Consider the following 22,731-nt stretch of genomic DNA (forward strand, 5'->3'; position numbering starts at 1 on the left):
ACTAGAACTAAAATTAAAAGTGATTTACCCATTAAATCATTGTGATTTAAAATATTAAAAGTGATTTACCCCATTACAGTATATAGTATTCTGTATTTGTCTATATATTTACATTTACCACTGAGTTTCATACTTTCTTATGCCGTAGTGTTGCGGTTTAGTATCTTTTCATTTCAACTTGGAGTACTCCCTTTAGCTCTTCTTGTAAGCCAGGAGGAGTAGTGATGAATTCCCTCAGCTTTTGTTTGTCTAGGAAACTTTATCTTTCCATTTTTGAAGACCAGTTTTGCTGGGTATAGTATTCTTTGTTGGCAGATTTTTCTTTCAGCACTTTGAATATATCATCCCACTCCTTTCTGGCCTGCAAAGTTTCTACTGAAAAATCCACTGATAGCCTTATAGTGGTTTTCTTGTTTGTGACAAGTCACTTTTCTCTTGTTCTTGTTTCTTCACTCTCTCTTTGTCTTTGACTTTAGACAGTTTGAGTATAATGTGTCTCAGTGTATATTTCTTTGGGTTCATCCTTTTTGGTGTCTTTTGGGCTACTTGGATCTGGATGCCCATTTCTTTCCCCAGATTTGGGGTGTTTTCTGCCATTATTTCTTTGAGTAAGTCTTTTGGTCCCTTCTCTCTAGCTCTTCTTCTTCTGGGACTCCCATAAATGCATATATTGAACTGTTTGATGGTATCCCATAAATCCCTTATGCTTTCTTCACTCCTTTAATTTCTGTTTCTTTTCTTTTTCTTTCTTTCTTTCTTTTTTTTTTTTTTTTTTTTTTTTTGTTGAGGAAGATTGTCCCTGAGCTAACATCTGTGCCAATCTTCCTCTATTTTGTATATGGGATGCCACCACAGCATGGCTTGATGAACGATGTGTAGGCCCACACCCAGGATCTGAATCTGTGAACCCCAGGCTGCTGAAGAGGAACATGTGAACCTAACCACTATGCAACCAGGCCAGCCTCTCATTTCTGTTTCTTTTTGCTCTTCTGACTGATATATTTCCAATGACATATCTTCAAGTTCACTGCTGATCTCTTCTTCTGTTGTTGAATCCCTCTATTAAATTTTTCAGTTCAATTATTGTGTTCTTTTGCTCCATGATTTAGGCTTGGTACTTTTTATATTCTCTATTTCTTTGTTGAAATTCTTGTTTTGTTCATGGATTGTTCTCTTGGTCTTGGTGAGCCACTTTATGACTGTTACTTTGAACTCTGTCAGGTAAATCATATAACTCTGTTTCATTAGGGTTAGTTTCTGGAGATTCATCTTATTCCTTTATTTGGAATATTTTTGTCTGATTCTTCACTTTCCTTGACTCTCTGTGTTAGTGTCTCCATGTTAGACAAAGCCAGGACCTTTCCCAGTCTTCATGGACTGGCTTCATCCAGGAGAAGACTGCCACCAATCAGCCTAGCTTATAATAACTCTCTCCCTTACTAGGGAGAAACAGGTAACTATGGTTTTTGTCTGCCTGCTCTGTGCTGAGCCATAGGAGAGCTGTTGTATCTACCAGTCCAAACCACTCTCTCCATTCCTAGGTGGCTAGACTGTGCTGGATCCATCAGAGCTCCAAGACTGGCAAGACAGAGCCAGTCCTCTGGCGAGTGCCCTCAAAAAAGTAGGGGTGTTGGACTGTGAACCCCCCTCCCCTCCCCTAGGAGAAGCTGAGAGCTAAGGGATCTCTTCCTATTCGTATGGTGCTGTGCCAGGGGCAGCAGCTCCCCTACTGAGGCGAGACTGAACACAAACCTATTGACTCTTCATTCAGTGAATTTTCTACTAAATCACAAAGTCTTAAAGATTTGAGACCAAAGGTTTAAGTTCACACTATAAAACTTCCCCAGGTGACCTCATACAAACCTATTGCTTCTCCTGATGCTTATTTCTTGAGGCTTGCCAAATCTATCTCTTGTCTTCTTTGCTCCAAACATTTTTTTCAGTATCTATCTCTCATATGTGCCTCAAATTCAATATGCGTAAAATTCTTAAACTGTTTCTCCTCTCCATAAACAGCAAACCAATGTCCTCAATGCTCAACTAGATTGCTGGAAGGCAGCTTGATGCTTACGTCTCCCTCTGAAAAGATTTCTATCACTTTCCAAGTTGTAGACTGTTCCCCCTTCATTTTTTTCATTCATTCCCCACCCCACACCATCATTTCATAACCAGATGACTGCATCAGCCTCATCACTGGCCTCTCTGCCTCCACTCTGGCCTCCTTGTCCATTGCTGCCACAGTAACATCCTAAAATGAAAACTGTTTGTACAATTTCCCTGCTTAAAAATCTTTAATGGTTTCCCCTTAGTCTTTAGACTATAGTTTGAACTTTTTAACTTAGCACATAGGCCTTTCACAAGTAGGTTTATGCCTACCTCTCCAGCTTCAACTCATTTTCCTTCCATGCAATAATCCTTCATCCCAGCCATTCAGAACTATTGCAGGTATCTGAGCATGTACTGTTTCCTCCAGTTAAAATGCTCTCTGCCCCACTACCTTCTTTGTCTGGTTAACTTTCTCCAAACTTGGCCAGGCATTATTCATTCAAAACTCTCACTTGATACAATTGCCATCATGCCTCCATAACACCTTATACCAACTTCTATCATAGTAATTCTATATTGTTAATTTATTTCTTATCTAGTCTATAAATTCTAGGACAGCAGGACCATGATAGTTTTTTTTTTTTTAATTGGAATTCTTAGCACATAGTTTGGTGACTGGCACATACTAAGCACACAAAAAATAACCATCTGCTGAATAGACTAATTAATTAACCCAACTGGAGCTACCTGGAATGAAGCTGCTCTTTTTAAAAGTTACAGGTTTTATATGGCTTAAATTTTCTTTGTCCCTAAAGTTTTCAGTATGAAATTCAGCATAAATCCAAGTATTTATGCCCTATTTGTCTCCATTTTCTTGTTTCTCCTATTCCATCATTAACACCAGTCTTGTGACTTGCTTTTTTCTTTAAACCTTAATATTCTTCTGTGTATTTGCCTAAGATCTTCTGCAGAATATGCTGGCTTCTAACAGCTCTTAATTATCCAGTCATTTCTCTCCTTATAAATTGCTGATATTTTTAATAAGAAGCCTTAGAAAGTCTTTTTGCTGGTACATACCTGCCTTTTAATTTAAAAAAGTGGCCTCAAAAAGTCTCAGCTACCAACATGGTAAGGTGTGATTTGCTGTTAACATTCTGAATATTCTTCATATTCAGAATCATTGTTCAGTGTACAAATTCTTTATAGCACTGTATACAGCAAATATTAAATATGTATTTGACATAAGGAATTATTAAATACTGGACCCATTTCCTGTAAAGACCTTGGTCTATTTCCTAATCCAAAGGGACCAACATTCTCATTTTAAAAAAATAAATAAAACTATATATGGTATTAAAAATGAAAAAAGTCAGAAAAGTTAGTTCAACTCAGGAGTCAAATTATTTCCCTTCATTTTTTAGGAATAAGGACACTATTGAGTAGAAGAGCCAAAAAGTGGGAGCAAGATACCATGATGGAGAAAGGTAGGACAGGGAAAGGAAGGTGAAAGAGAATTTACAGTGGTTCTTTCCAGGTAATTTATATATTATATCATTTATTCTTCACAAGACCCTTTCAAAGTATTCAGAGTGAGTTTTTTTTATCCCTATGGCTCAGAAGAAGAAACCAAGGCTATAGATTTTTAACTTTCCCTAAGTTACCCAGCTAACCGACAACAGAGCCAGAATTCAAGCAAGGTCTCCCTGGTGCCAAAAGCCGTGTTTTCTCTTCACATTGTCCTAATCCCTAAAGAAAGCAAGAGACTTCCTAGCCAATTTTCTCTCATATAAAACTGACCCTTATAAAATCCAAATGCTGATAAAATAGGATGCAGAAACTTGAGAAGTATAAATCGACAGAAAAGTTCAAAAAACTTGAACAGTACCAAAGAGAAAAAAATTTTAACTTAAATTCCCATAGAAAATTATGAGCAATGGTGGTAATAAAGCCAAATTGCCTTTCTAAGTTTCTACAATTAATTAAATATTGAAATAACATCATTTTTTTCCTCTGTTCTCTCTTACCTTTGATTTGGACCTATTTCTCCCAGAACAAAACACGCATTTCCTTAAGGAAGTAGATACCTTTAAAACTGCCATGTCAGGAATCCTTGATGTATTTAATTATATATTAACTCTGTGTTGGTTGGCAGTACTTATCCTATGGAGAGTTACTCAGTGAATCATGTTTGCACTAGTTGGCAGTCTCAGAATATGTCCCATAAATGCTTGATCATAATTGCATCTCTGGGGGGTAGTCTCAGCAGAAAGAGGATAATTTAATATAGATAAGAAAGCATAAAGAAACATGGAAATGTATAGGTACAGATTATTAATCAAAAGTATAGTAACATTTCATTTACCTGACATCTGAAAGGGAATATACCTGAATAAGAATGAAAAATTCTCTTATTTGGAAAAACTCATAATAAGGAAGAAAAGAGCAAGGCCACTAAAGGAAACATTGTGATAGCAGAGGAATTCTTTGGTACAGTAAAGAATAAACACTAAAAATATAGCAGGGATTTATATAAGGGTGCCGGGGGTAAAAAGCCCCATATGAGCAGAAGCTTGCATGAAATGGTAAGATAAGATTGGAGGAGAGAAAGAGAGGCAGGCTTTTGTCCTTTATTTGCAAAACAAGAGCAAGAAATAAAAAGGTAGCCCACCACTTTTGAAAGAAGAGTGTGTGCCCAGAATAAGAAATCTATAGCTTTAAAGTTGACACCCTCTCCTCCAAAAACATCTATAATAGACTATTATATAGTAGGGTATATTATATAGTGTGTGTGTGTGTGTGTGTTTGTGAAAGAGAGAGGGAAAGAAAGGAACAGAAAGACAGCTGACTGCAGAATTCTTCTTAGGATAGAAACTGTCTAAATTGAGGAAAACATCAGAAGGAGTAATTTAAGATGGATAGTGATATCTGAGGGCAAATTAGCAGAAGCTAAGTCAATGGTGGAGAAATAGAAACTCTTACTGCACTCAAACGAACAGGAATTTAGGGGTGCAAGGAAGAACGAAGGAGAACAGGTAGGGAAAAAGAAGATGGAAGAACAATGAGATGACATTGTTAAAGGATTTTGAAGATTTCTAATATAGAAATTGAAGCCACATAGAATATATCGTTACACTATAGAATCCCTTCCCTTCCATCTCCCCAGTTTCATGAGGGTTTGCCATATACATAAACATGCTTTGTTTGGGAGTATTGGAGTCTGTGTGTGTTAAATCAAGGGGAAAAGGGTCAACTTCTAATTATGGATTATCATACTATAGAATAGGGACACAAAGACCATCCATAAATTGTAGTAATTCAGTGAAGGAAAAGCTTGGAGCCAGAGATGATCCTGAGAATACAAGCCCCAAAGAATTTGCAGAAACCTTGGTGAGAACCTTATATTTGACAGGACATGGAATGAAGCTTCAAGCCAATTATACCTAGATCTTTCAGGGCAAGGAGATCCCAGCATACAAGTGGTTTACAACTATAAGTAAGTGGATTGTGAGTAATTGAAAAATGAAGGTCAAAAAAAAAGAGAGAGGGAGCCAGCCCTGTGGCCGACTGGTTAAAATTCCATGCTCTCTGCTGTGGTGGCCCAAATTCACGGGTTCGGATCCCAGGCACAGACCTACTCCCTTCATCAGCCATGCTGTGGAGGCATCCCACATACAAAATGGAGGAGGATTGGCACAGATGTTGGCTCAGGGCTGATCTTAATCAGGCAAAAAAAAAGGAAAGAAGGAAGGAATAAAAGCAAGGAAGCAATGGTCACTTAGAGCTCTTATGGGGTTATTAAGAGCAAGCCATGCCAAACTAACCTCATTTCCTTTATAACTGGAGTTACTGAAGTGATAAATATGCAGTGCCACAGACAATACATCTAGATTTCAGCAAGGCCCTTGAGAAAGCGCTTGAGGATAAAATAAAGAAACATGGTTTATATAGTAGTCCAGTGAAGCGAGTTTGAAGCTCATTTCAACAACTTTACTCAAAATACGTTAATATTTGATGGATGTTATCTGAAAGGAAGCTAATATCACTGCTTTCCACGACATTAAAACATTTTTCATGAATATCATGGTTAAAGAAATCTGAAAAAGACACCAGGTTAGGAGGGGAAGAGAAAATCAAAAGTCAAAAAGATCTGGATAAACTGTAATGAAAAGCAAGAGTTAATAAGATAAAATAAAATGAATATAAATGTCTACTTTTGCATATAAAGAGACAAAACTAGATCAGAGGAGGAAGACTGGATTAAGAGGAATTTGCATTCAGAGACTTGGAGGTTTTAATTGCTCACAAAATCAGTATGAACCAACAGCATGATAAGGCTGTCAGAACAAGGAGACAATGTTAGACGTTAAATCAGGAAGGCTATTGTCTGAGTACATTATGGAATGTTCATATCAGAGACTTTTTTATTTCAAGATGTTTCGATTTCAACATTTTATGGGAGTTACCTATAATCTAGAAGATGTATAAAAAATGATTTTCAGAGATGAATTTGGAGGACTTCCATTTTTTGCATTGGCAAATTAGTATTTCAGTCCAATCCTTCCGCTGAAGAAAACTAATAAAATTTGATAAAATATAAAATACTTCATTCTAAAAACATCAAAGAGCTAATAAAACAGTGAGAAATTTCCTGAGATGAGTCCCAGAAGAGGTAATGTTTAGCACACAAAAACAGCCATTAACATGAGAAGACAAGACACCACGAGCAAAAACCAGCATAATGATAGCACAAGCAGACACCCAGGGTGTCTAGACACTGCAGTTTTCAAACTTTAACCATAAAACAGATCTGCTTACCATGTTCAAGTACATCAAAATGAAGACTAAAAATTTCAGCAGGAAACTGAAAATCTTACAAGATATGGAAATTCTAGAGTATCCAGAGTAGTCTGAAACTGTCATACAAGGAATGTTCAAGGGTCAAGAAATCTTAGCCTAGGTGAGATAGGAACAGGTAAGTCCTGAGAGCAATCATCAGTTATTTGAAGAATGCCTTTTCCTATGGCGTTGATTCTGTGTTGCTCCACAAAGTGAAACTAGAAGCAGTGAACGGAAGTAGGAGGTGGCAGCTTTAGGCTCGGTTTGAGAAAAATGTCTCCAACAACTACAACTGTCCCAACTCAGGTTCACTATCTCACAGAACTGAGATTGCCATCACTGTCAGCGACCACATATATTGTCAGACAGTTGTGTGTATCACATATTGTTGGAAAGTCCATCTACTTCAGGAAGATATTAAAGTGTAAGGGCACTGAAGTTTCTCTGCAACAATATTTTTCATTCCAAGTAGACATTTAATATAACCATAAACATTAGAAATCTTCTAAACCACTATTTTCCAAAGTATGGTCTGAGAGAGTTCCAGTATTATGCATTACAGAAGAGTTCTCGAGTCAAGGAATTTGGGAAACTCTGGGCTGAGCAAAGTTAAATAAGTTTCTTTGCTTAGATATTTCTCATCAACTTTAACGTGTTAATGTGCACGGAAAACATTCACAGGGAATTTCTGTGTGCAAAATTGACCACAAAACAAACGTTTTCATGTTGCAAATCTATAAGACAGGTTCTGCAGAATACCTTTGGGGGAAGTGTTGGGCTAAATAATTCTAATCCTGACGATCTCAAAAAAAATTGTTTGTCTTCATTCTACGTGAAACCTCAAAAGAAATGAGTTGATAATCCAACTCAAATATGAGTTTTTCATAAGAATGAAATAATGAAAAAATATCATAATTTAGCACAAAGTTCTTCCCTTTTTCATAGTTGAGGTATCACTTTGTATTATACATACTTAGAAGTGACTTAAATGCTCTAGCCCACGTTCAGGCTCTGATGAGGCATCAACAAACGTGGGAGAGGGTGGTTAGAGTTAAGAATGCCTCCCCCTTCTGACATACCTAAACTCCCTTAGCAAACTTTTATAGGGCCACAAACTTGTCTAAATAATTCTGAAAAGTGATTTATAGTTAAAGCTCTTCTAACCCTAGGAGTACTAAGTTCCAAAACTTGTTTTTTCCTCCTGCCTTGAGCAAGTTTCTTAAATTCAATATGCCTCAGTTTTCCTTCTGTAAAATAGGAATCATAATCATAGGGCTGTTGTGAGGATTGCATTAAAGGAGATAATTCAGCACAGTGCTTGGAACATTACAAAAAAATTAATAAATATTAACTATAATTTTTATTGCAAAAGATATTACCTTGCTTTTCTTTGATCTACAATTAACTCTTGCTTCATTTAAATGATACGATGTGTGTGAATTACCTAGCACTGTGCCTAGCAGTTAGTGGCACTCAATTAAAATGGGAGTGAAGGTGCTTATGGTATCTATCTACATATATATGTGTATATATATATGTGTGTGTGTGTGTGTATATATGTATATATATACAGTTACCTCTTAACTGATTATGAAGGTAGCAATTTTCACTTTACAAAAGCCTTTCATTTTGCTCTATCTCAAAAAATCTAGGGTCTAAAACATAGAAAATGTTGGGTCATTGGCACTAGGAATAACCTGGCACTTAATCTTTCATACTCATTTCTGGTTACAGCATATATTAGTGTCTATATTCACATATGGAAAAAATGAATCTCAGAAATGTTCAGGAATTTAAGGTATTCACCAAACCAATAACCAAGTAACAAGAAAACTTGCTTAATTATCTCACCTACAAATCCACTAGTAGACAGCTGCTACTGATGAGAACTAATCCTTTTCCCAAAAAGCTACTTAATAAAGAGTACTGAATTGCTTTTTTGCAGTAATAAAACTATCAAAGGAAACGACTATGAAAGTATAAAGGAAGTTCACTCTACTTTAGGATTAAAATAAGTATTAATGGGGCCCAGCCCAGTGGTGTAGTGATTAAGTTCACGTGCTCTGCTTCAGCAGCCCAGAGCTTGTGAGTTCGGATCCCAGGCATGGACATCAAGCCATGCTCTGGCAGTATCTCACATACAAAAAAAATAGAGGAAGATTGGCACAGATGTTAGCTCAGGGATAATCTTTCTCAAGCAAAAGGAGGCAGATTGGCAATAGATCTTAGCTCAGGGCCAATCTTCTTCACCAAAAAATAAAATAAGCATTAATGAGTACGAGAAAGATGCAAAGAAAAGTTTAGCTTAGCAATTAGAGAAAATGACTTTGACAAGAAGTCAATCAGACAAGGCCACCATTTGCTTAATGGAATAGTGATATTACAGTCACCAGGTGCCTTTATGAAAATGCAGATGTATTTATGGAAGGAAGAGTAAGGGTCCCATCTAAAGCAGGAGATAGAGCAGAGAATCCAAGAGGTTATTGGCAATCTCTTCATCTGGACACTATTAATGACTTGGTCAAACTAAGTAAATTGAAAAAGTAAAAAATGCTTTAATAAAATTCTCTTTCTACTAAACCTTTGCTAACTGGATTTGTCTAGCAAAATAAAGCAAGCAAGATAACTTGCTGCCTTTGTAGTCTCCTAGTTAAAATATTTTCTTTACTCTTGATCCATTTATACATTTTCCTTAATGGATTACTACAGATACCACATGCTACCTGTAAACCATTTATCTTGCATCAAGAAGAGCTGGCAAAGTAGTATTCATTTACAAACTAGGATAAACTTCCAAATGTCTTAAGCTTTACAGTTTCTCTTTCTCAAATTATGTATATCTATATATTTATTTTCTAGATTATCTATATAATTATGTTATTATATGTATTTATTTATATATTTATATAGGACATAATTTTTGTATAACCATTTGGTCAAAAGCCTAGAACTTTCTACTGGTCATTTCCTTATCAGTAAGCCATCTTCTGTTTTTCAATCTCCCACTGGCTTTAAAACTAACTTCTGGCTCTGTTCTTTTGAAGTATACATTACTTTCACAACCCAATCCAGTCAGCTTCTGATGGGTGACATTAAGAAATAAGAGTGAGGGGACAGCCCGGTGGCACAGCGGTTAAGTTCACACGTTTCACTTCGGCGGTCCGGGGTTTGCTGGTTCGGATCCTGGGTGCGGACCCATGCACCGCTTGGCAAGCCATGCTGTGGCAAGCGTCCCACATATAAAGTAGAGGAAGATGGGCACAGATGTTAGCTCAGAGCCAGTCTTCCTCAGCAAAAAGAGGAGGATTGGCAGCAGATGTTAACTCAGGGCTAATCTTCCTCAAAAAAAAAAAAAGAAAGAAAGAAGACTGAGGCCAGGATGCACTAGGATTGACGCCAGGTTCAGAGAACGGACTTAGAAGTGAGAACAATGCCCAGGTAAACTAAGCCATCTTTTACTTACAGCTGACACGTGCTGCAAAAGACACACGACATCAATCATGTCAGCGAGGATAAGGAGTCTGGTAACTGCAGCCAACAAGGCACGGGCGGCTTGAACCACAGCCTCCCTTTTCGGGAGATAACAGGGGTCATCTGCAAATCTCTCAGCTGATTCTTTCAGAGCTTCGCCTGAAAAACACAATCCCAAATGAGTTATACTTTAAGTTTTAGCTATGCCTATTCCAGCATTTATCATCCGACCTAATTCCAAGTACATTCCATGACTAGGCCTAATATTAAAATAATGTCAGTTGACACTAAACATTGTCTCTTAATAAACAATGTAGTTTCACATTGATATTTGTTTTTGATAAATGCTCTGGAGTTTAAGAAGCATGATACCATTTTCCTGTAAGAAAATTGTGTTCAATTGACTAGCAACACCTAGTAAAAGTCCTGTCAACTTCTGCATTTGCTGCATCTCATTTGCTGTAAAGGTTTCATTACTAAGACTTCAGTTGGAAACAATCTTGTCTATAAAGATAAGGTAAATTTTCATTGAGACTTTCCAAAGCAACGGACGTTAGAAAAGAGTTAACCTTTAAGACGACAAGACAGCAGCTCTCTGAAAAGAGTTTAACATAAGCAGAATTATCCTAAACTGTCAGTATAATGAATAAACTATATCCTAAACTTAGTCACAGAAATAATATTTCATAATTGTTGGAGAAATATATCCACTATTTTTAAAGATTTTGCACTTAAAATATTTTTATTACAAAAGTAATGTGTACTCATTCATTTTCAAAAGTTCACAGTTCATAAAGGTATAAAGTGAAAAGTCCCTCTTTACTCTCCTCCAGTAAAATAATTGTTAAAGATTTACCACATCCACTATTTTTTTAAGTTTTCCAATTTAAAATTATTTTTATTATGGAAGCAATATGTGTTCATTACTTTTAAATAATTCACCATACTGAAGAGTATAAAGTGAAAATTTTTTAAAAGTCTCCATACTAGTCCAAAAAATACCCATTGTTTTTATATGTCCAGAAATTTTTCCATGAATGTATGTTTTATATGTGTGCATAAGTATATATATGTATATTTATATGTACATATATTTATATGTAGGTTTTATGTGTGTGTATTTATGAATATAATCACATATATACATTCACAGTTATGTATATTTTATATAATAGAGATTTTATGTCATAAGAAAACATATAGAGATATTTTATATGTTATAAATGAAACAGATAGAGGATATAGATATAGAACATTTTCACAAATGTTCTATAAAACTTTCTACAGTTTGTTCTTTTACCTTCTCAACTTATTTCCTTTTCACATTGGAAAATAGACGACCAGGAGGCATATGGCCCAGTACCTAAGTGTGGGCTCTGAAGCCATTCTGCTTCAGTGTCTCTGTCCTGCTACCCTGGACACATCACTTCACCTCCTTAAGCTTCATTTTTCTCCTCTATCAATGGAGCTAATAAGAATAATACCTACAATTTTTATGAAGATTCAATAAGAGCCATGCTCAGAACTTAGTAAAGACTTAACTAGCTGGTATTGTCCTTTTTAATGCTTGAATAAAGTTACATTTTATTGACCACTATAACTTATCTTACTAGGCTCCTACTGAACACAACCATTTCCAGCTCTTTCCTATTTCAAACAATACTACCAAAGAACACCATGACATAAATCTTTGCACGTGTGAGCAAAGTTAGCTGTAGGATAAACTCTTAAAACTAAAATTGCTGAGTCAAGGGGCAAATGAATTTTAAGTTCTGATATATATTGCCAAAAACTTTCCCAATACACACCATCCCCTCAACAACATATGAAAGGGCCTGTCTTGTCTACTTTACTCCATGAATATTTTAGTTTTCATCTACTCATGAACTTCAGCATAAAAAAATGGAATACATTATGTTTGCTAAATATAACAAAGAATAGTGTTCCTTATAATGGACGAAACCTGTGAAGAGGGTTTGAAACTGTGTTAACATATCACATTTAGCTCTCTGAAGGAATACCAACGTAGGAACTCAGACTCAAGTCAGACACTTCTGAGATCAAATTATTATCTGACTCTTCTAGTTGTCACACCTAGGACACTTAAATATTTTCAGTCTCCTCGTCTATAGAAAAGGGATAAAAATATTACTTATTCCACAGTGTTTCTGAGATGTTTACATAAGATATAGTTCATAACATAGAGTTAGCACAATATCTGAACTTGGAAAGCATTCAACAAATATTAGCTGTTACTTTCTCAGGAAGCTTCTAGTAGAGATGATAAATTCTTAAGATCAGTAAACGGTGATTTTTATGTGTTTCTCTGCAAGTCAAAATTGCTGCTAGAAGACTGTGAAAAATTAAAGTGACCTCCGAAATTTAGAGAGCAGATGAATTTCCACAAAAGGAAGATTATCTTTTCTTGTCAGGATTCTGAACAGAAAGTTATGATAGTCTTTTTAGGATACTGTCTTTGACTTTATACACTAAAGCTAAATATATATCAAAAAAGAATTATGTGTTCGTGACTCTAAAACGTTGGGATGTTGAACAACTGGCTGAAGAGCCATATTCAGAAAAAGATCATTTAAACATTAAACAACTATTACAGTCTTTGTCTCTGTTAAGGTAATATGAAGAGTCAACCAAGTAGCTCTGTTGGAAGAAAAAAAGTCACTCCTGTAATACACTAATAAAGATGCATGGAGCAAGCTTCCTATTACTGGACTCATCACCTTCCCTTCCCCACAATACTCCCAACACTTTTCAGCTGGTTTCAGCTCAGACTTCTAGTCCCAATGGAAACATCACCTCCTCTGTAAAGCCTTAGACCCCCATTACTGAAGGCCGGTCTTAGAGTAGGATTCTATGCTTCCTATCATAACCCTCAGCATCATTTACTGTGATGGCTTGTATCCAAGTCTGTCTTTTCTTCTGAGCCGTAAGACTAGTGAGGTAAGAGCTGCATTGGTCCTGGTCATCATAGTATTCCCAGGGTCTAGAACAGTGCCTACTCTACTGCATATATTCAATACATTGAATGTGTGTTTCTGAATGAATATGTGAATGAACATTATCCGACTTTCCTTTGACAAACACTTGTTTTCCCTATATAACACAGCTCCATTCTCAGCATTCAGGATACAGAAATCAATACAGAGCAATTTTGCAGCCCAAGAAGTTTCACAAACGAGAGTCAACAAACATGTGATACAATCTAAGCAGGGCTCAGGAGAGACCTGTACAAAGTATTAAGGCACAGAGAAGGACCTACCTCTGCCTGTGGTGTCAGAGGACACGTACAGAAATGTTCTAGGTAAGAGCAACATGTTCCAGCTATTGACAAAGAAAGCTTCTTTATAGAATTTAGCCAGTTCACTGTCAAACTGACATGTGTCAGGAGAAAATGGCTATTTTCCTAATTAAATAGAAAAAAACTTTCAACAAATTTCCTTTCTATCTAAAATATTAGCATCCATGCTTTATAAAGTCTGCACAAAGCATTTCCATTCTCTCGAAATATTCTCCCAATCTTTCTTATAATGATTTTACTTTGAAGTTTAATGAATAAGAAATTTCACTTTTAAAACACATACAAATAAAAAACTGCATCTTTCCTTCAAGAAATCCTATTCCATACATAAAAGCAATTTACTAAAGGTCTTGAAAATACCACAAGAACTAGGTTCAGAAAGTTTCTTTCTACTGGATTCATTTTGGTCCTTTCCTATCAAATATATTCTTTTTTTATTTTATTTTTTTTTAAAGATTTTTATTTTTTTTCCTTTTTTCTCCCCAAAGCCCCCCAGTACATAGTTGTATATTCTTCGTTGTGGGTTCTTCTAGTTGTGGCATGTGGGACGCTGCCTCAGCGTGGTTTGATGAGCAGTGCCATGTCCACGCCCAGGATTCGAACCAACGAAACACTGGGCCGCCTGCAGCGGAGCGCGCGAACTTAACCACTCGGCCACGGGGCCAGCCCCTCAAATATATTCTTTTTAATCTTCAAAATATCAGTTCTGAAATGCTTGCTTGAATAAGGTACTAAGGGATATGCTCTACAAAGATTTATATAGTACATCTTGTGCACCTATAAGTGTAACATATGAAAACTCCTGAATACACAAAAACCTGATATATAAAAACTTTATATGATCATATGAATAAACTCCAGAAGCAAAAAAAGAAAAATTCTTGGCCAAATAGACACATTACAAAATATTCTTCAATTTATAAAAGATAACTACATGGTTCATTTAAATAGCAAGCTCCTTCGCTACATTTATAGTATAACTCCACTTTCTATAAATGATTATATTGATTATAAGCTTGAAAATCAAAGAAAATGTGCAAGCAAAACATCCAGAGGAGAAAGGGGAACAACCAAAATGAAAAGAGGCAAGCACTAAAGATCAAATTTTCCAACTTTTATAATTTATCATTTATTTATGATTCAATTAAGATTCCTAGTGCATGCCTCTGGCCACCCTTCTGTATGTGTTTTAATATACCATATGCTAGTGCAATATACTAGTTCATGCACTAGTGCATATTAATCTAATCAATATATAATAACATACTCTGGTATAATGGGGTTCCCAGGCTGAAACTGGGCACCAGGGGTTTGGTTTTATTTGTTTTTAATTGGGAAACAGCCATTTGGAATTTGAAAGCTCCTAAGAGGTAGGAGCTTGAATTTAGCTTTGGAGTAGATTGATCTTTATTTTGGCAGAGAAGAGGGGAAGATGACTTCAACTAGATGTAAACCTACACAGATGTAAAAAAAAAACAGAAAGAACCCTCCTTTAAAATGTTTGAGACAGTTTGACTGCAAGGAACAAACTGTTTCGCATGATAAAGGAGAACCATATCATGGCAAGAGGCAAGGGCCAAAAACCTAGGGCTGCTGCCATGTGGATTCAGGTTTGAGAGTTACAAGGACATCAGCAGGACCTGTGGACTCAGAATGTGGTGCATATGGTTGCCATTGTAAACTGTTGGCTGTGTTTTATTTCCCTGTCATTATCTTCAAACTCTCAGGAAAGTCTTACTAAAAGTTATAATTTGGTTCCAGCCAAAGAAGAATAACAAAGACTATGCTTCTTTCCCACCTGAAACAACAAAAACATATATGAAAATATACGAAAAATGATTGTGAAGTCGCTGGGCATCAGGCAATAAAGGACAGTAATCTCTGAGAAATAGGAAACAAACAGGATGAGCCCTTTGATACCCTAGCTTACTGCCTTGAGAGACTTTCCAGGCCACACACAGGAAGGGGAAACTAAGACAGAGGCCAGCAAACTCTCTGAGCTGGAGAGGAAAATGCTGAGATCCCAGGAGATTATGGCAGGGGAAGTATACAGGACAGAGAATGGGAAAGCAGAGAGCACCACAGAGAGAGAGCTCACAAGATCTGCAGAGGCACCCTTTTGAGTATTCAGCTAAATACTGACCAACCCATACATGGGAAGAAACTACGCAAGGCTAGGGAAAGAACCATCCAAAAGGATTTGAGTCAAGAGTACTTGGCACTCACATGGGGCTGGGAATAGTGTTTGTTCCCACCACCAGAATGGAAAACTTCATGACTCATGGGACATTGGGTAGAGTACACAGAAGGCTCCTCAACAATGGAGAGTGATTATCCCTAGACCAAGCACTGTCCCGGTTCCCTCTAATGAAGCAATTCAGAGACAGAGCAGAATTCCCACCTTCAAGGCCAGCAGCAGGCGTGCGGCAGAGGACAGCTGTGGTCACATAAAGACAACAGCAGGACAGCATATTGAGTTAACTAAAGTGGAAACACTTAGGCAACCTGCCACCAAGCCCCACACCATTGAGAACAATCAAAAAGAGCTTGGGAATACTTAATAGGACTAATTCTATAAAATTGTAAATCTTATAAAATATAAAATTTGATGGAACTGGTTTCTATAAAAGTGCTGGAAATATCTCCTAACATCATAGTTGGGATAAAGTAGCAGCTCTCTTTAGAGACCTTCTCTTAAACATCTCTCTAGATTGATCAACTCTTTCTATTCCCTCTCAGCAACGTATTAATGATCCCTCCTTTCTGCTCAATACCAAAGGATTATCTCAAGTATACTGAGCCCTTCTGCTCCCACTAACTGAAGTGTCCAAGAGTCTCTTAGTTTGTTCCCCAACCTTTTCAGCTAAGTTGTAATTATAATTATGTAATTTTATTAAATACATAAGCTTATCAAATAATAGTACAAAAAAGATTTGTTATTTCTTTGAAAACTAATTTGAATGCTTAGAGACACTCAGTAAAGGTAAGTTGGTAAAAATGTTGTCAAGTTGATTGTGGAAGAAAAAAATGGTAAAAGTTGGGGTTAAGTGAGTGAAGGTATTGTAAAATATTAAGAAGGATTCTGCAGTTAGATAGCTTTTCAAGTGTCATTAAGTTGTCTTCTATAAAGACACCAACACTGGAAATCTTAGTCAATGTAGTATGAGAGAGGTTTAGGCAAAAGCAATTGTATGAGACTCAATCAACTGACCTCTACCAAAAGTGGGCCTGGTCCCATCAAGAGCCCATTAAGGGACTGGCTAATATTCACATTACATCAGTTAAGATAAAATAAAATATTTAAGGAGTGTGTGCAGATATGTCTGTGTAGAAAAACTAATAAACTTTTCACTTCCAATAATGAGAACAAATAAATCTTGAAGTAAAAATTGTCTGTTATATTTTAAAACATTGGCAATATCTTAAATTTCAATCTTACTTAGGCAAACTTTAATTACATATTTATTTGTAAAAATACATTGCGCCACATAAAAAATATTTTAGTAATGTTTTTATGTGTAAAACATTTTATACAACATATCTATAAATTATCCATCTAAATAAATTTCAATGTGAAGAGTTTTTAAAAATAGAGATAAATGATGATACTTCAGAATTTCGAAGAAAGAAGATGATAAATTATTTTTAAAAACTGCCAAAGAACTGACAAAATAACTTCACAAATTTTAAATTGACAATAGTTTTAAGGTAATAAAATACATAAAACAGATCTGAGTATTACATTTAAGATTGCGATTCCTACAACACTATCTCTTAGTATGAGGAGTATCATATATTTAAAGCTATTTATAGTAAATCAAAGTGACAACAGAACATGGCAATCCATATTGTAAAACAAACAATAAAAAAAGAAAATAGTATGGACTTACAAATTAATTAAGTGTTCAAACTTTGAGCTGAAATAGCTGTCCATAATTGCTATCTATTGAATTTATCTCCAAACAATCTATTGACTAATATGCCACCAGTAAACATTTCTATAATGTTATTCTTGATGTCAATTTAATTTTTTTGAGGGGAAACCTAAACCATACAACGAAGATGCCAGACTAATGTTAATTATTCATTATTTTTTCCAATATTTCCTTTTCTTACTAAATATGAGCAAGTCTAACTTCTATTATGCTGAATTAGCAGAAACTTGTATCCTTGATTTTTGCCATCTGCTGAATCTCATTCCAGTGCTTTGAAGTTGAGAGTGACAATGCTATCAATTTTTTCTAAGAAATGATACCTAGCCCTTACAAAGAGCTCATTCATTCATATAACAAATATTTATTTACCAATACAGTGTGCAAAGCACTATGGAGTACAAAATGATAACTAAAACATGGTCTCTGCCAGGTATCCCCAAATAGGAAAACAAACTACTTCAATGAGAAAATTCTTCTGTTTGGTTTTAAATGTCAGTATCTTCAGATATATTCCCTTAAAGTGTATTAAAACAAAACTCCATAGCCTCCTCCCCCCCAAAAAATATACACATACATCATAATAATCCTCCACATGCATAGCTCCTAAAGGCCTCACTATTATTTTACCAATCATTAAAAATTTTTATGAATTACTTTCAGAGTTCTAATTCAAGATGGTGACATAGAAGTCTCCTGAGCTCACCTCCTCCCACAGATACCCCAAATATACAGCTACATGTGAAACAATTCCTTCTGAAAGAAATCCAGAAACTACGTGAGAGACTCGGACACACTAAGAAAACAAGAATAAACCCACATTGAAACAGGTAGGAGAGGCTGAGACACAACCTCACCGTGAACCCCACCCCTGGCATGGCAACAGACAACTGACAGGGAACTAACAACACCCAGCTTGCCCCTGAGGAGTGAAAAGTTTAGACCCAACATCTAGTGCCCCAACTTTTAAGACTTCCACCTAGGAGACGGGCCCAAAAAACACCTAGTTCTGAAAGTCAACATGGTTTGCGTCCACGAGACCCACAAGACTATGCACAACAAAGAAACAGTTCTTAATGAGTTCACTAGGACTCGCCATGGCTGTCCCTCCAGGGCTCAGCACAGAAGCAGCAGACTAAAACAGTCAGTCTTTCCCTGAAAGACTATGTGGATGTCTTAAAGCTTTGGTCTGAGAGTCAGGCTTCTAATTTAGTGTGGGTCTAGAGGCCAATTGCGGTCCTCTCCAGAGACAGGGGAAGCCAATGAGCACCATCTTCATGCTCTCCCTCTGACCCACTCCAGGTTGCAGGTGTCTCCCTGGAGGGAGCTCGTGAGCATATCAGGCACCCTGGCTTTTGCAACTGCCACCTGGAGGACAGACATCTTGGTCATCTGGCTCTGATGGCCAGCAGAGCTTGCCTTTGCAGTTCTCTCAGGACTACAGCAAACAGAGAAACAGTTCTTTTTTTTTGAGGAAGATTAGCCCTGAGCTAACATCTGCTGCCAATCCTCCTCTTTTTTGCTGAGGAAGACTGGCCCTGAGCTAACATCCATACCGATCTTCCTCTACTTTATATGTGGGATGCCTACCACAGCATGGCCTGCCATGCAGTGCCATGTCCGCACCCAGGATCTGAACTGGCGAACCCTGGGCCGCCGAAGTGGAACGTGCGCACTTAACTGCTGCACCACTGGGCCAGCCCTGAGAAACAGTACTTGACCAGCTATCACCCAGGAGCTCAGCAGAGAGGCAGCAGTCAGAGGCACTCAACTCCCAATTTTTCCCTGAGGGAAGTCTATTTGCATATCTTGGGGGCTTCAGTTTAAGGGTCAGGCTTCTAGTTTGACACACAACTAGAGACCCACTGCAACCCTCTCCAAAGACTAGGGAGGCTGGCACACACCATCTTCATGGTCTCTCTCTACCCCACTCCGGGTTACCAGTGTCCCCATGAAGGGAGCTTGAGCACACATCTCGCACTCTGGCTTTTGTGGCTACAGCCCAGAGGACACATCCTTTGATTGTCTGGCTCCGGTGGTCAGAGGGGCTTGTGTTCACAGGTTCAGTGGGACTGTGGCAAACAAAGGGAAGTCCTTGGCTGTCTGCTGTCTGTCCCTCTGAAGTTCAGCACAGAAGGAGTGGACATGAGAAATGACCATCTCTCAGTCTTTCCCTGAAAATGGTATATTTGCATACTTTAAAAGCTGCTGCCTGAGAGTCCAACTTCTAATCAGCCTGCATCTAGGTGTTCATTGAGATCATCACCATTGGGACACTGACAGGTCTTGGCACACCCTCAACAACTGAGAGCCACTAAGAACAAAGAAGACTGCTTGGACAATCACAAAGATGTGTGAGACAGCCAAGAGCCAAGTCCAGGCTGAATGATAAGGTTGATCTCCTAAACAAGGCCACTCCTTTAAGACTGGGGGAGGTGGCTATTTAATCTAATGTAGGGAAACCAATATAGAGAGTCAAGGAAAATGATGAAACAGAGGAATATGTTTGAAATAAAAGAACAACAAAAAACCTCAGGAAAAGTCCTTAATAAAATGGACGTAAGTGACTTACCTGATAAAATTTTCAAAATATTGGTCATAAAGATGCTTACTGAGGTCAGAAGAACAATGCATGAACAAAGTGAGAATTTCAACAAAGACAGACAATACCAAACAGAAATCACAGTGCTGAAGGATACATAATTTGAAAAATTCAATAGAGGAATTCAAAGCAGACTGAAGTGGGAAAAGAGTCAGCAAATTCAAAGACAAGGCAGTGGAATTCATCCAACCAGAGGATCAAAAAGAAAAGAGAATGAAAAAGAGTAAAGGCACCTAAAGAGATTTATGGAACACCATCAAGTGGACCAATATTTGCATTCTAGGGGTCCCAGAAAGAGAGGAGAAAGAAAAGGGACTAGAAAGCTTATTTGAAGGAACAATGGCTGAAAACTTCCCCAACCTGAGAAAAGAAACTGACATCCAGATTCGGAAACAGAGAGTTCCAAATAAGATGAATCCAAAGAAACCCAAAAAGATACATTATACTTAAACTGTCAAAAGTTAAAGACAAGGAGAAAAGCTTAAAAGCAGCAAGGGGAGGGGGCTGGCCCCGTGGCCGAGTGGTTAAGTTCGCGCTCTCCGCTGCAGGCGGCCCAGTGTTTCGTTAGTTTGAATCCTGGGCGCGGACATGGCACTGCTCATCAGACCACGCTGAGGCAGCGTCCCACATGCCACAACTAGAAGAACCCACAACGAAGAATACACAACTATGTACCGGGGGGCTTTGGGGAGAAAAGGAAAAAATAAAAAATCTTAAAAAAAAAAAAGCAGCAAGGGGAAAACAACTTTTTACACACAAAAGAACACTCTTAAGACTATAAGCAGATTTTCCAGCAGAAACGTCCAGGCCAGAGAGGAGTGACACAATATATTCAAAGTGCTGAAAGAAAAAAACTGTCAACCAAGAATACTTTACCCAGAAAAATTGTCATTAGTAATTGAAAAAAGAAAGTTTTCCAGACAAGCAAAAGTTAATGGAGTTTAGCACCACCAGATTGACCTTACAAGAAATGTTAAAGTGCTTTGTTTGAGCTGAAACAAAGGGTGCTAGTAACAGGAAAACATATGAAAGTATAAATCTCACTGGTAAAGGTAAATATATAGTAAAATTCAGAATAATCTAATCTTGTAGAGGTGGTGGGTTAATCACTTATGAATCTGATATGAAGGTTCAAAGACAAAAGTAGTAAAAATAACTTCAACTATAATAATTTGTTAATGGATACACGAGATAAAAGATGTAAATTGTGACATCAAAAACATAACATGGGGGGGAGTAAAAATGTAGAGCTTTAAAATACATTCAAAATTAAGTTGTTATCAACTTAAAATGGCCTGTTATAAATAAAAGATGTTTTATGTAAGCCTCACAGTAACAACATCACAGTAACAAGGCAAAAACCTATAGTAGATACACAAAAGAGAAAGAGAAAAGAATCTAAGCATACCACTACAGAAAACCATCAAGTGGCAAAGGAAGAGAAGAAGAAAGAAACAAAGGAATTACAAAGCTGCCAGAAAACAAAGAACAAAATGCCAGTAAGTACGTACCTATCAATGACTACTTTAAATGTAAATGGAGGGAATTCTCCAATAAAAAGACATAGGGTAGCTGAATGGATTAAAACAAACAAGACTCAGCTATAGGCTGCCTACAAGACACTCACTTCAGCTTTAAGGACACACACAGACTGAAAATGAATGGATGGAAAAAGATATTCCATATAAACAGATATCAAAAGAAAGCAAGGGTAGCTACACTTATATCAGACAAAATAGACATTAAGACACAGACTGTACTAGCAGACAAAGATCATTATACAATGGTAAAGGGGTCAATCCAAAAAGAGGATTTTGTAACATTTATCAGTATTTATGCACCCAATATAGGAGCACCTAAATATGTAAAGCAAATAATCACAGACCTGAAGGAAGAAATAAACAGCAATACAATAATAGTACTTCAGTACTCCACTTTCAACAGTAAATAGATGATCCAGACAAAAAAATCAACAAAGAAATATTGGACTTAAACTGTATATTAGACCAGGTTGACTTAACAGATTTACAGAACATGCCAGCCAAAAGCAACAGAATACGCATTCTTCTCAAGTGCACATGAAACATTCTCCAGGATAAATTATATGTTATGCCACAAAACAAATCTTAATAAATTTAAGAAGATTGAAACCATATCAAGCATCTTTTCTAACCACAATAGTATGAAAATAGACATGAATTACAAGAAGAAAACTGGAAAATTCACAAATATATGGGGACTAAACAGCATGCTTCCTGAATAATCATGGGTCAAGAAGAAGTCAAAAGAGAAATCAAAAAACACATTAATACAAATGAAAATGGAAATACAACATACCAAAACTTATGGGATGCAGCAAAACTTATGGGATACAGTTCTAAGAAAGAAGTTCATAGCAATAAAAGCCTGTCTTAAGAAACAAGAAAGATCTCAAATAAACAACCTAACTTTACACCTCAAGGAATAAATAAAAAGAACAAATGAAGCCCAAAGTTAGTAGAAGGAAGAAAATAACAAAGATCAGAGCA

At 36.9% G+C, this 22,731-nt stretch overlaps 1 protein-coding gene across 31 annotated transcripts in view; it reads right to left on the reverse strand.

Moving 5' to 3' along the window:
- The window catches only part of CTNNA3 (catenin alpha 3), a 1,517,748-nt gene that overhangs the window by 1,370,357 nt on the left and 124,660 nt on the right, over nucleotides 1-22,731 (reverse strand). For all 31 annotated transcript variants that reach the window (XM_070563754.1, XM_070563769.1, XM_070563716.1 and 28 more), the window contains one exon: nucleotides 10,346-10,512. In XM_070563754.1, the coding sequence (XP_070419855.1) occupies nucleotides 10,346-10,512 (167 nt within the window). The remainder of the gene's footprint in view (nucleotides 1-10,345; nucleotides 10,513-22,731) is intronic.

Source organism: Equus przewalskii, chromosome 1, assembly GCF_037783145.1.
Source record: "Equus przewalskii isolate Varuska chromosome 1, EquPr2, whole genome shotgun sequence".
In the NCBI taxonomy this organism is placed as follows: domain Eukaryota; kingdom Metazoa; phylum Chordata; class Mammalia; order Perissodactyla; family Equidae; genus Equus; species Equus przewalskii.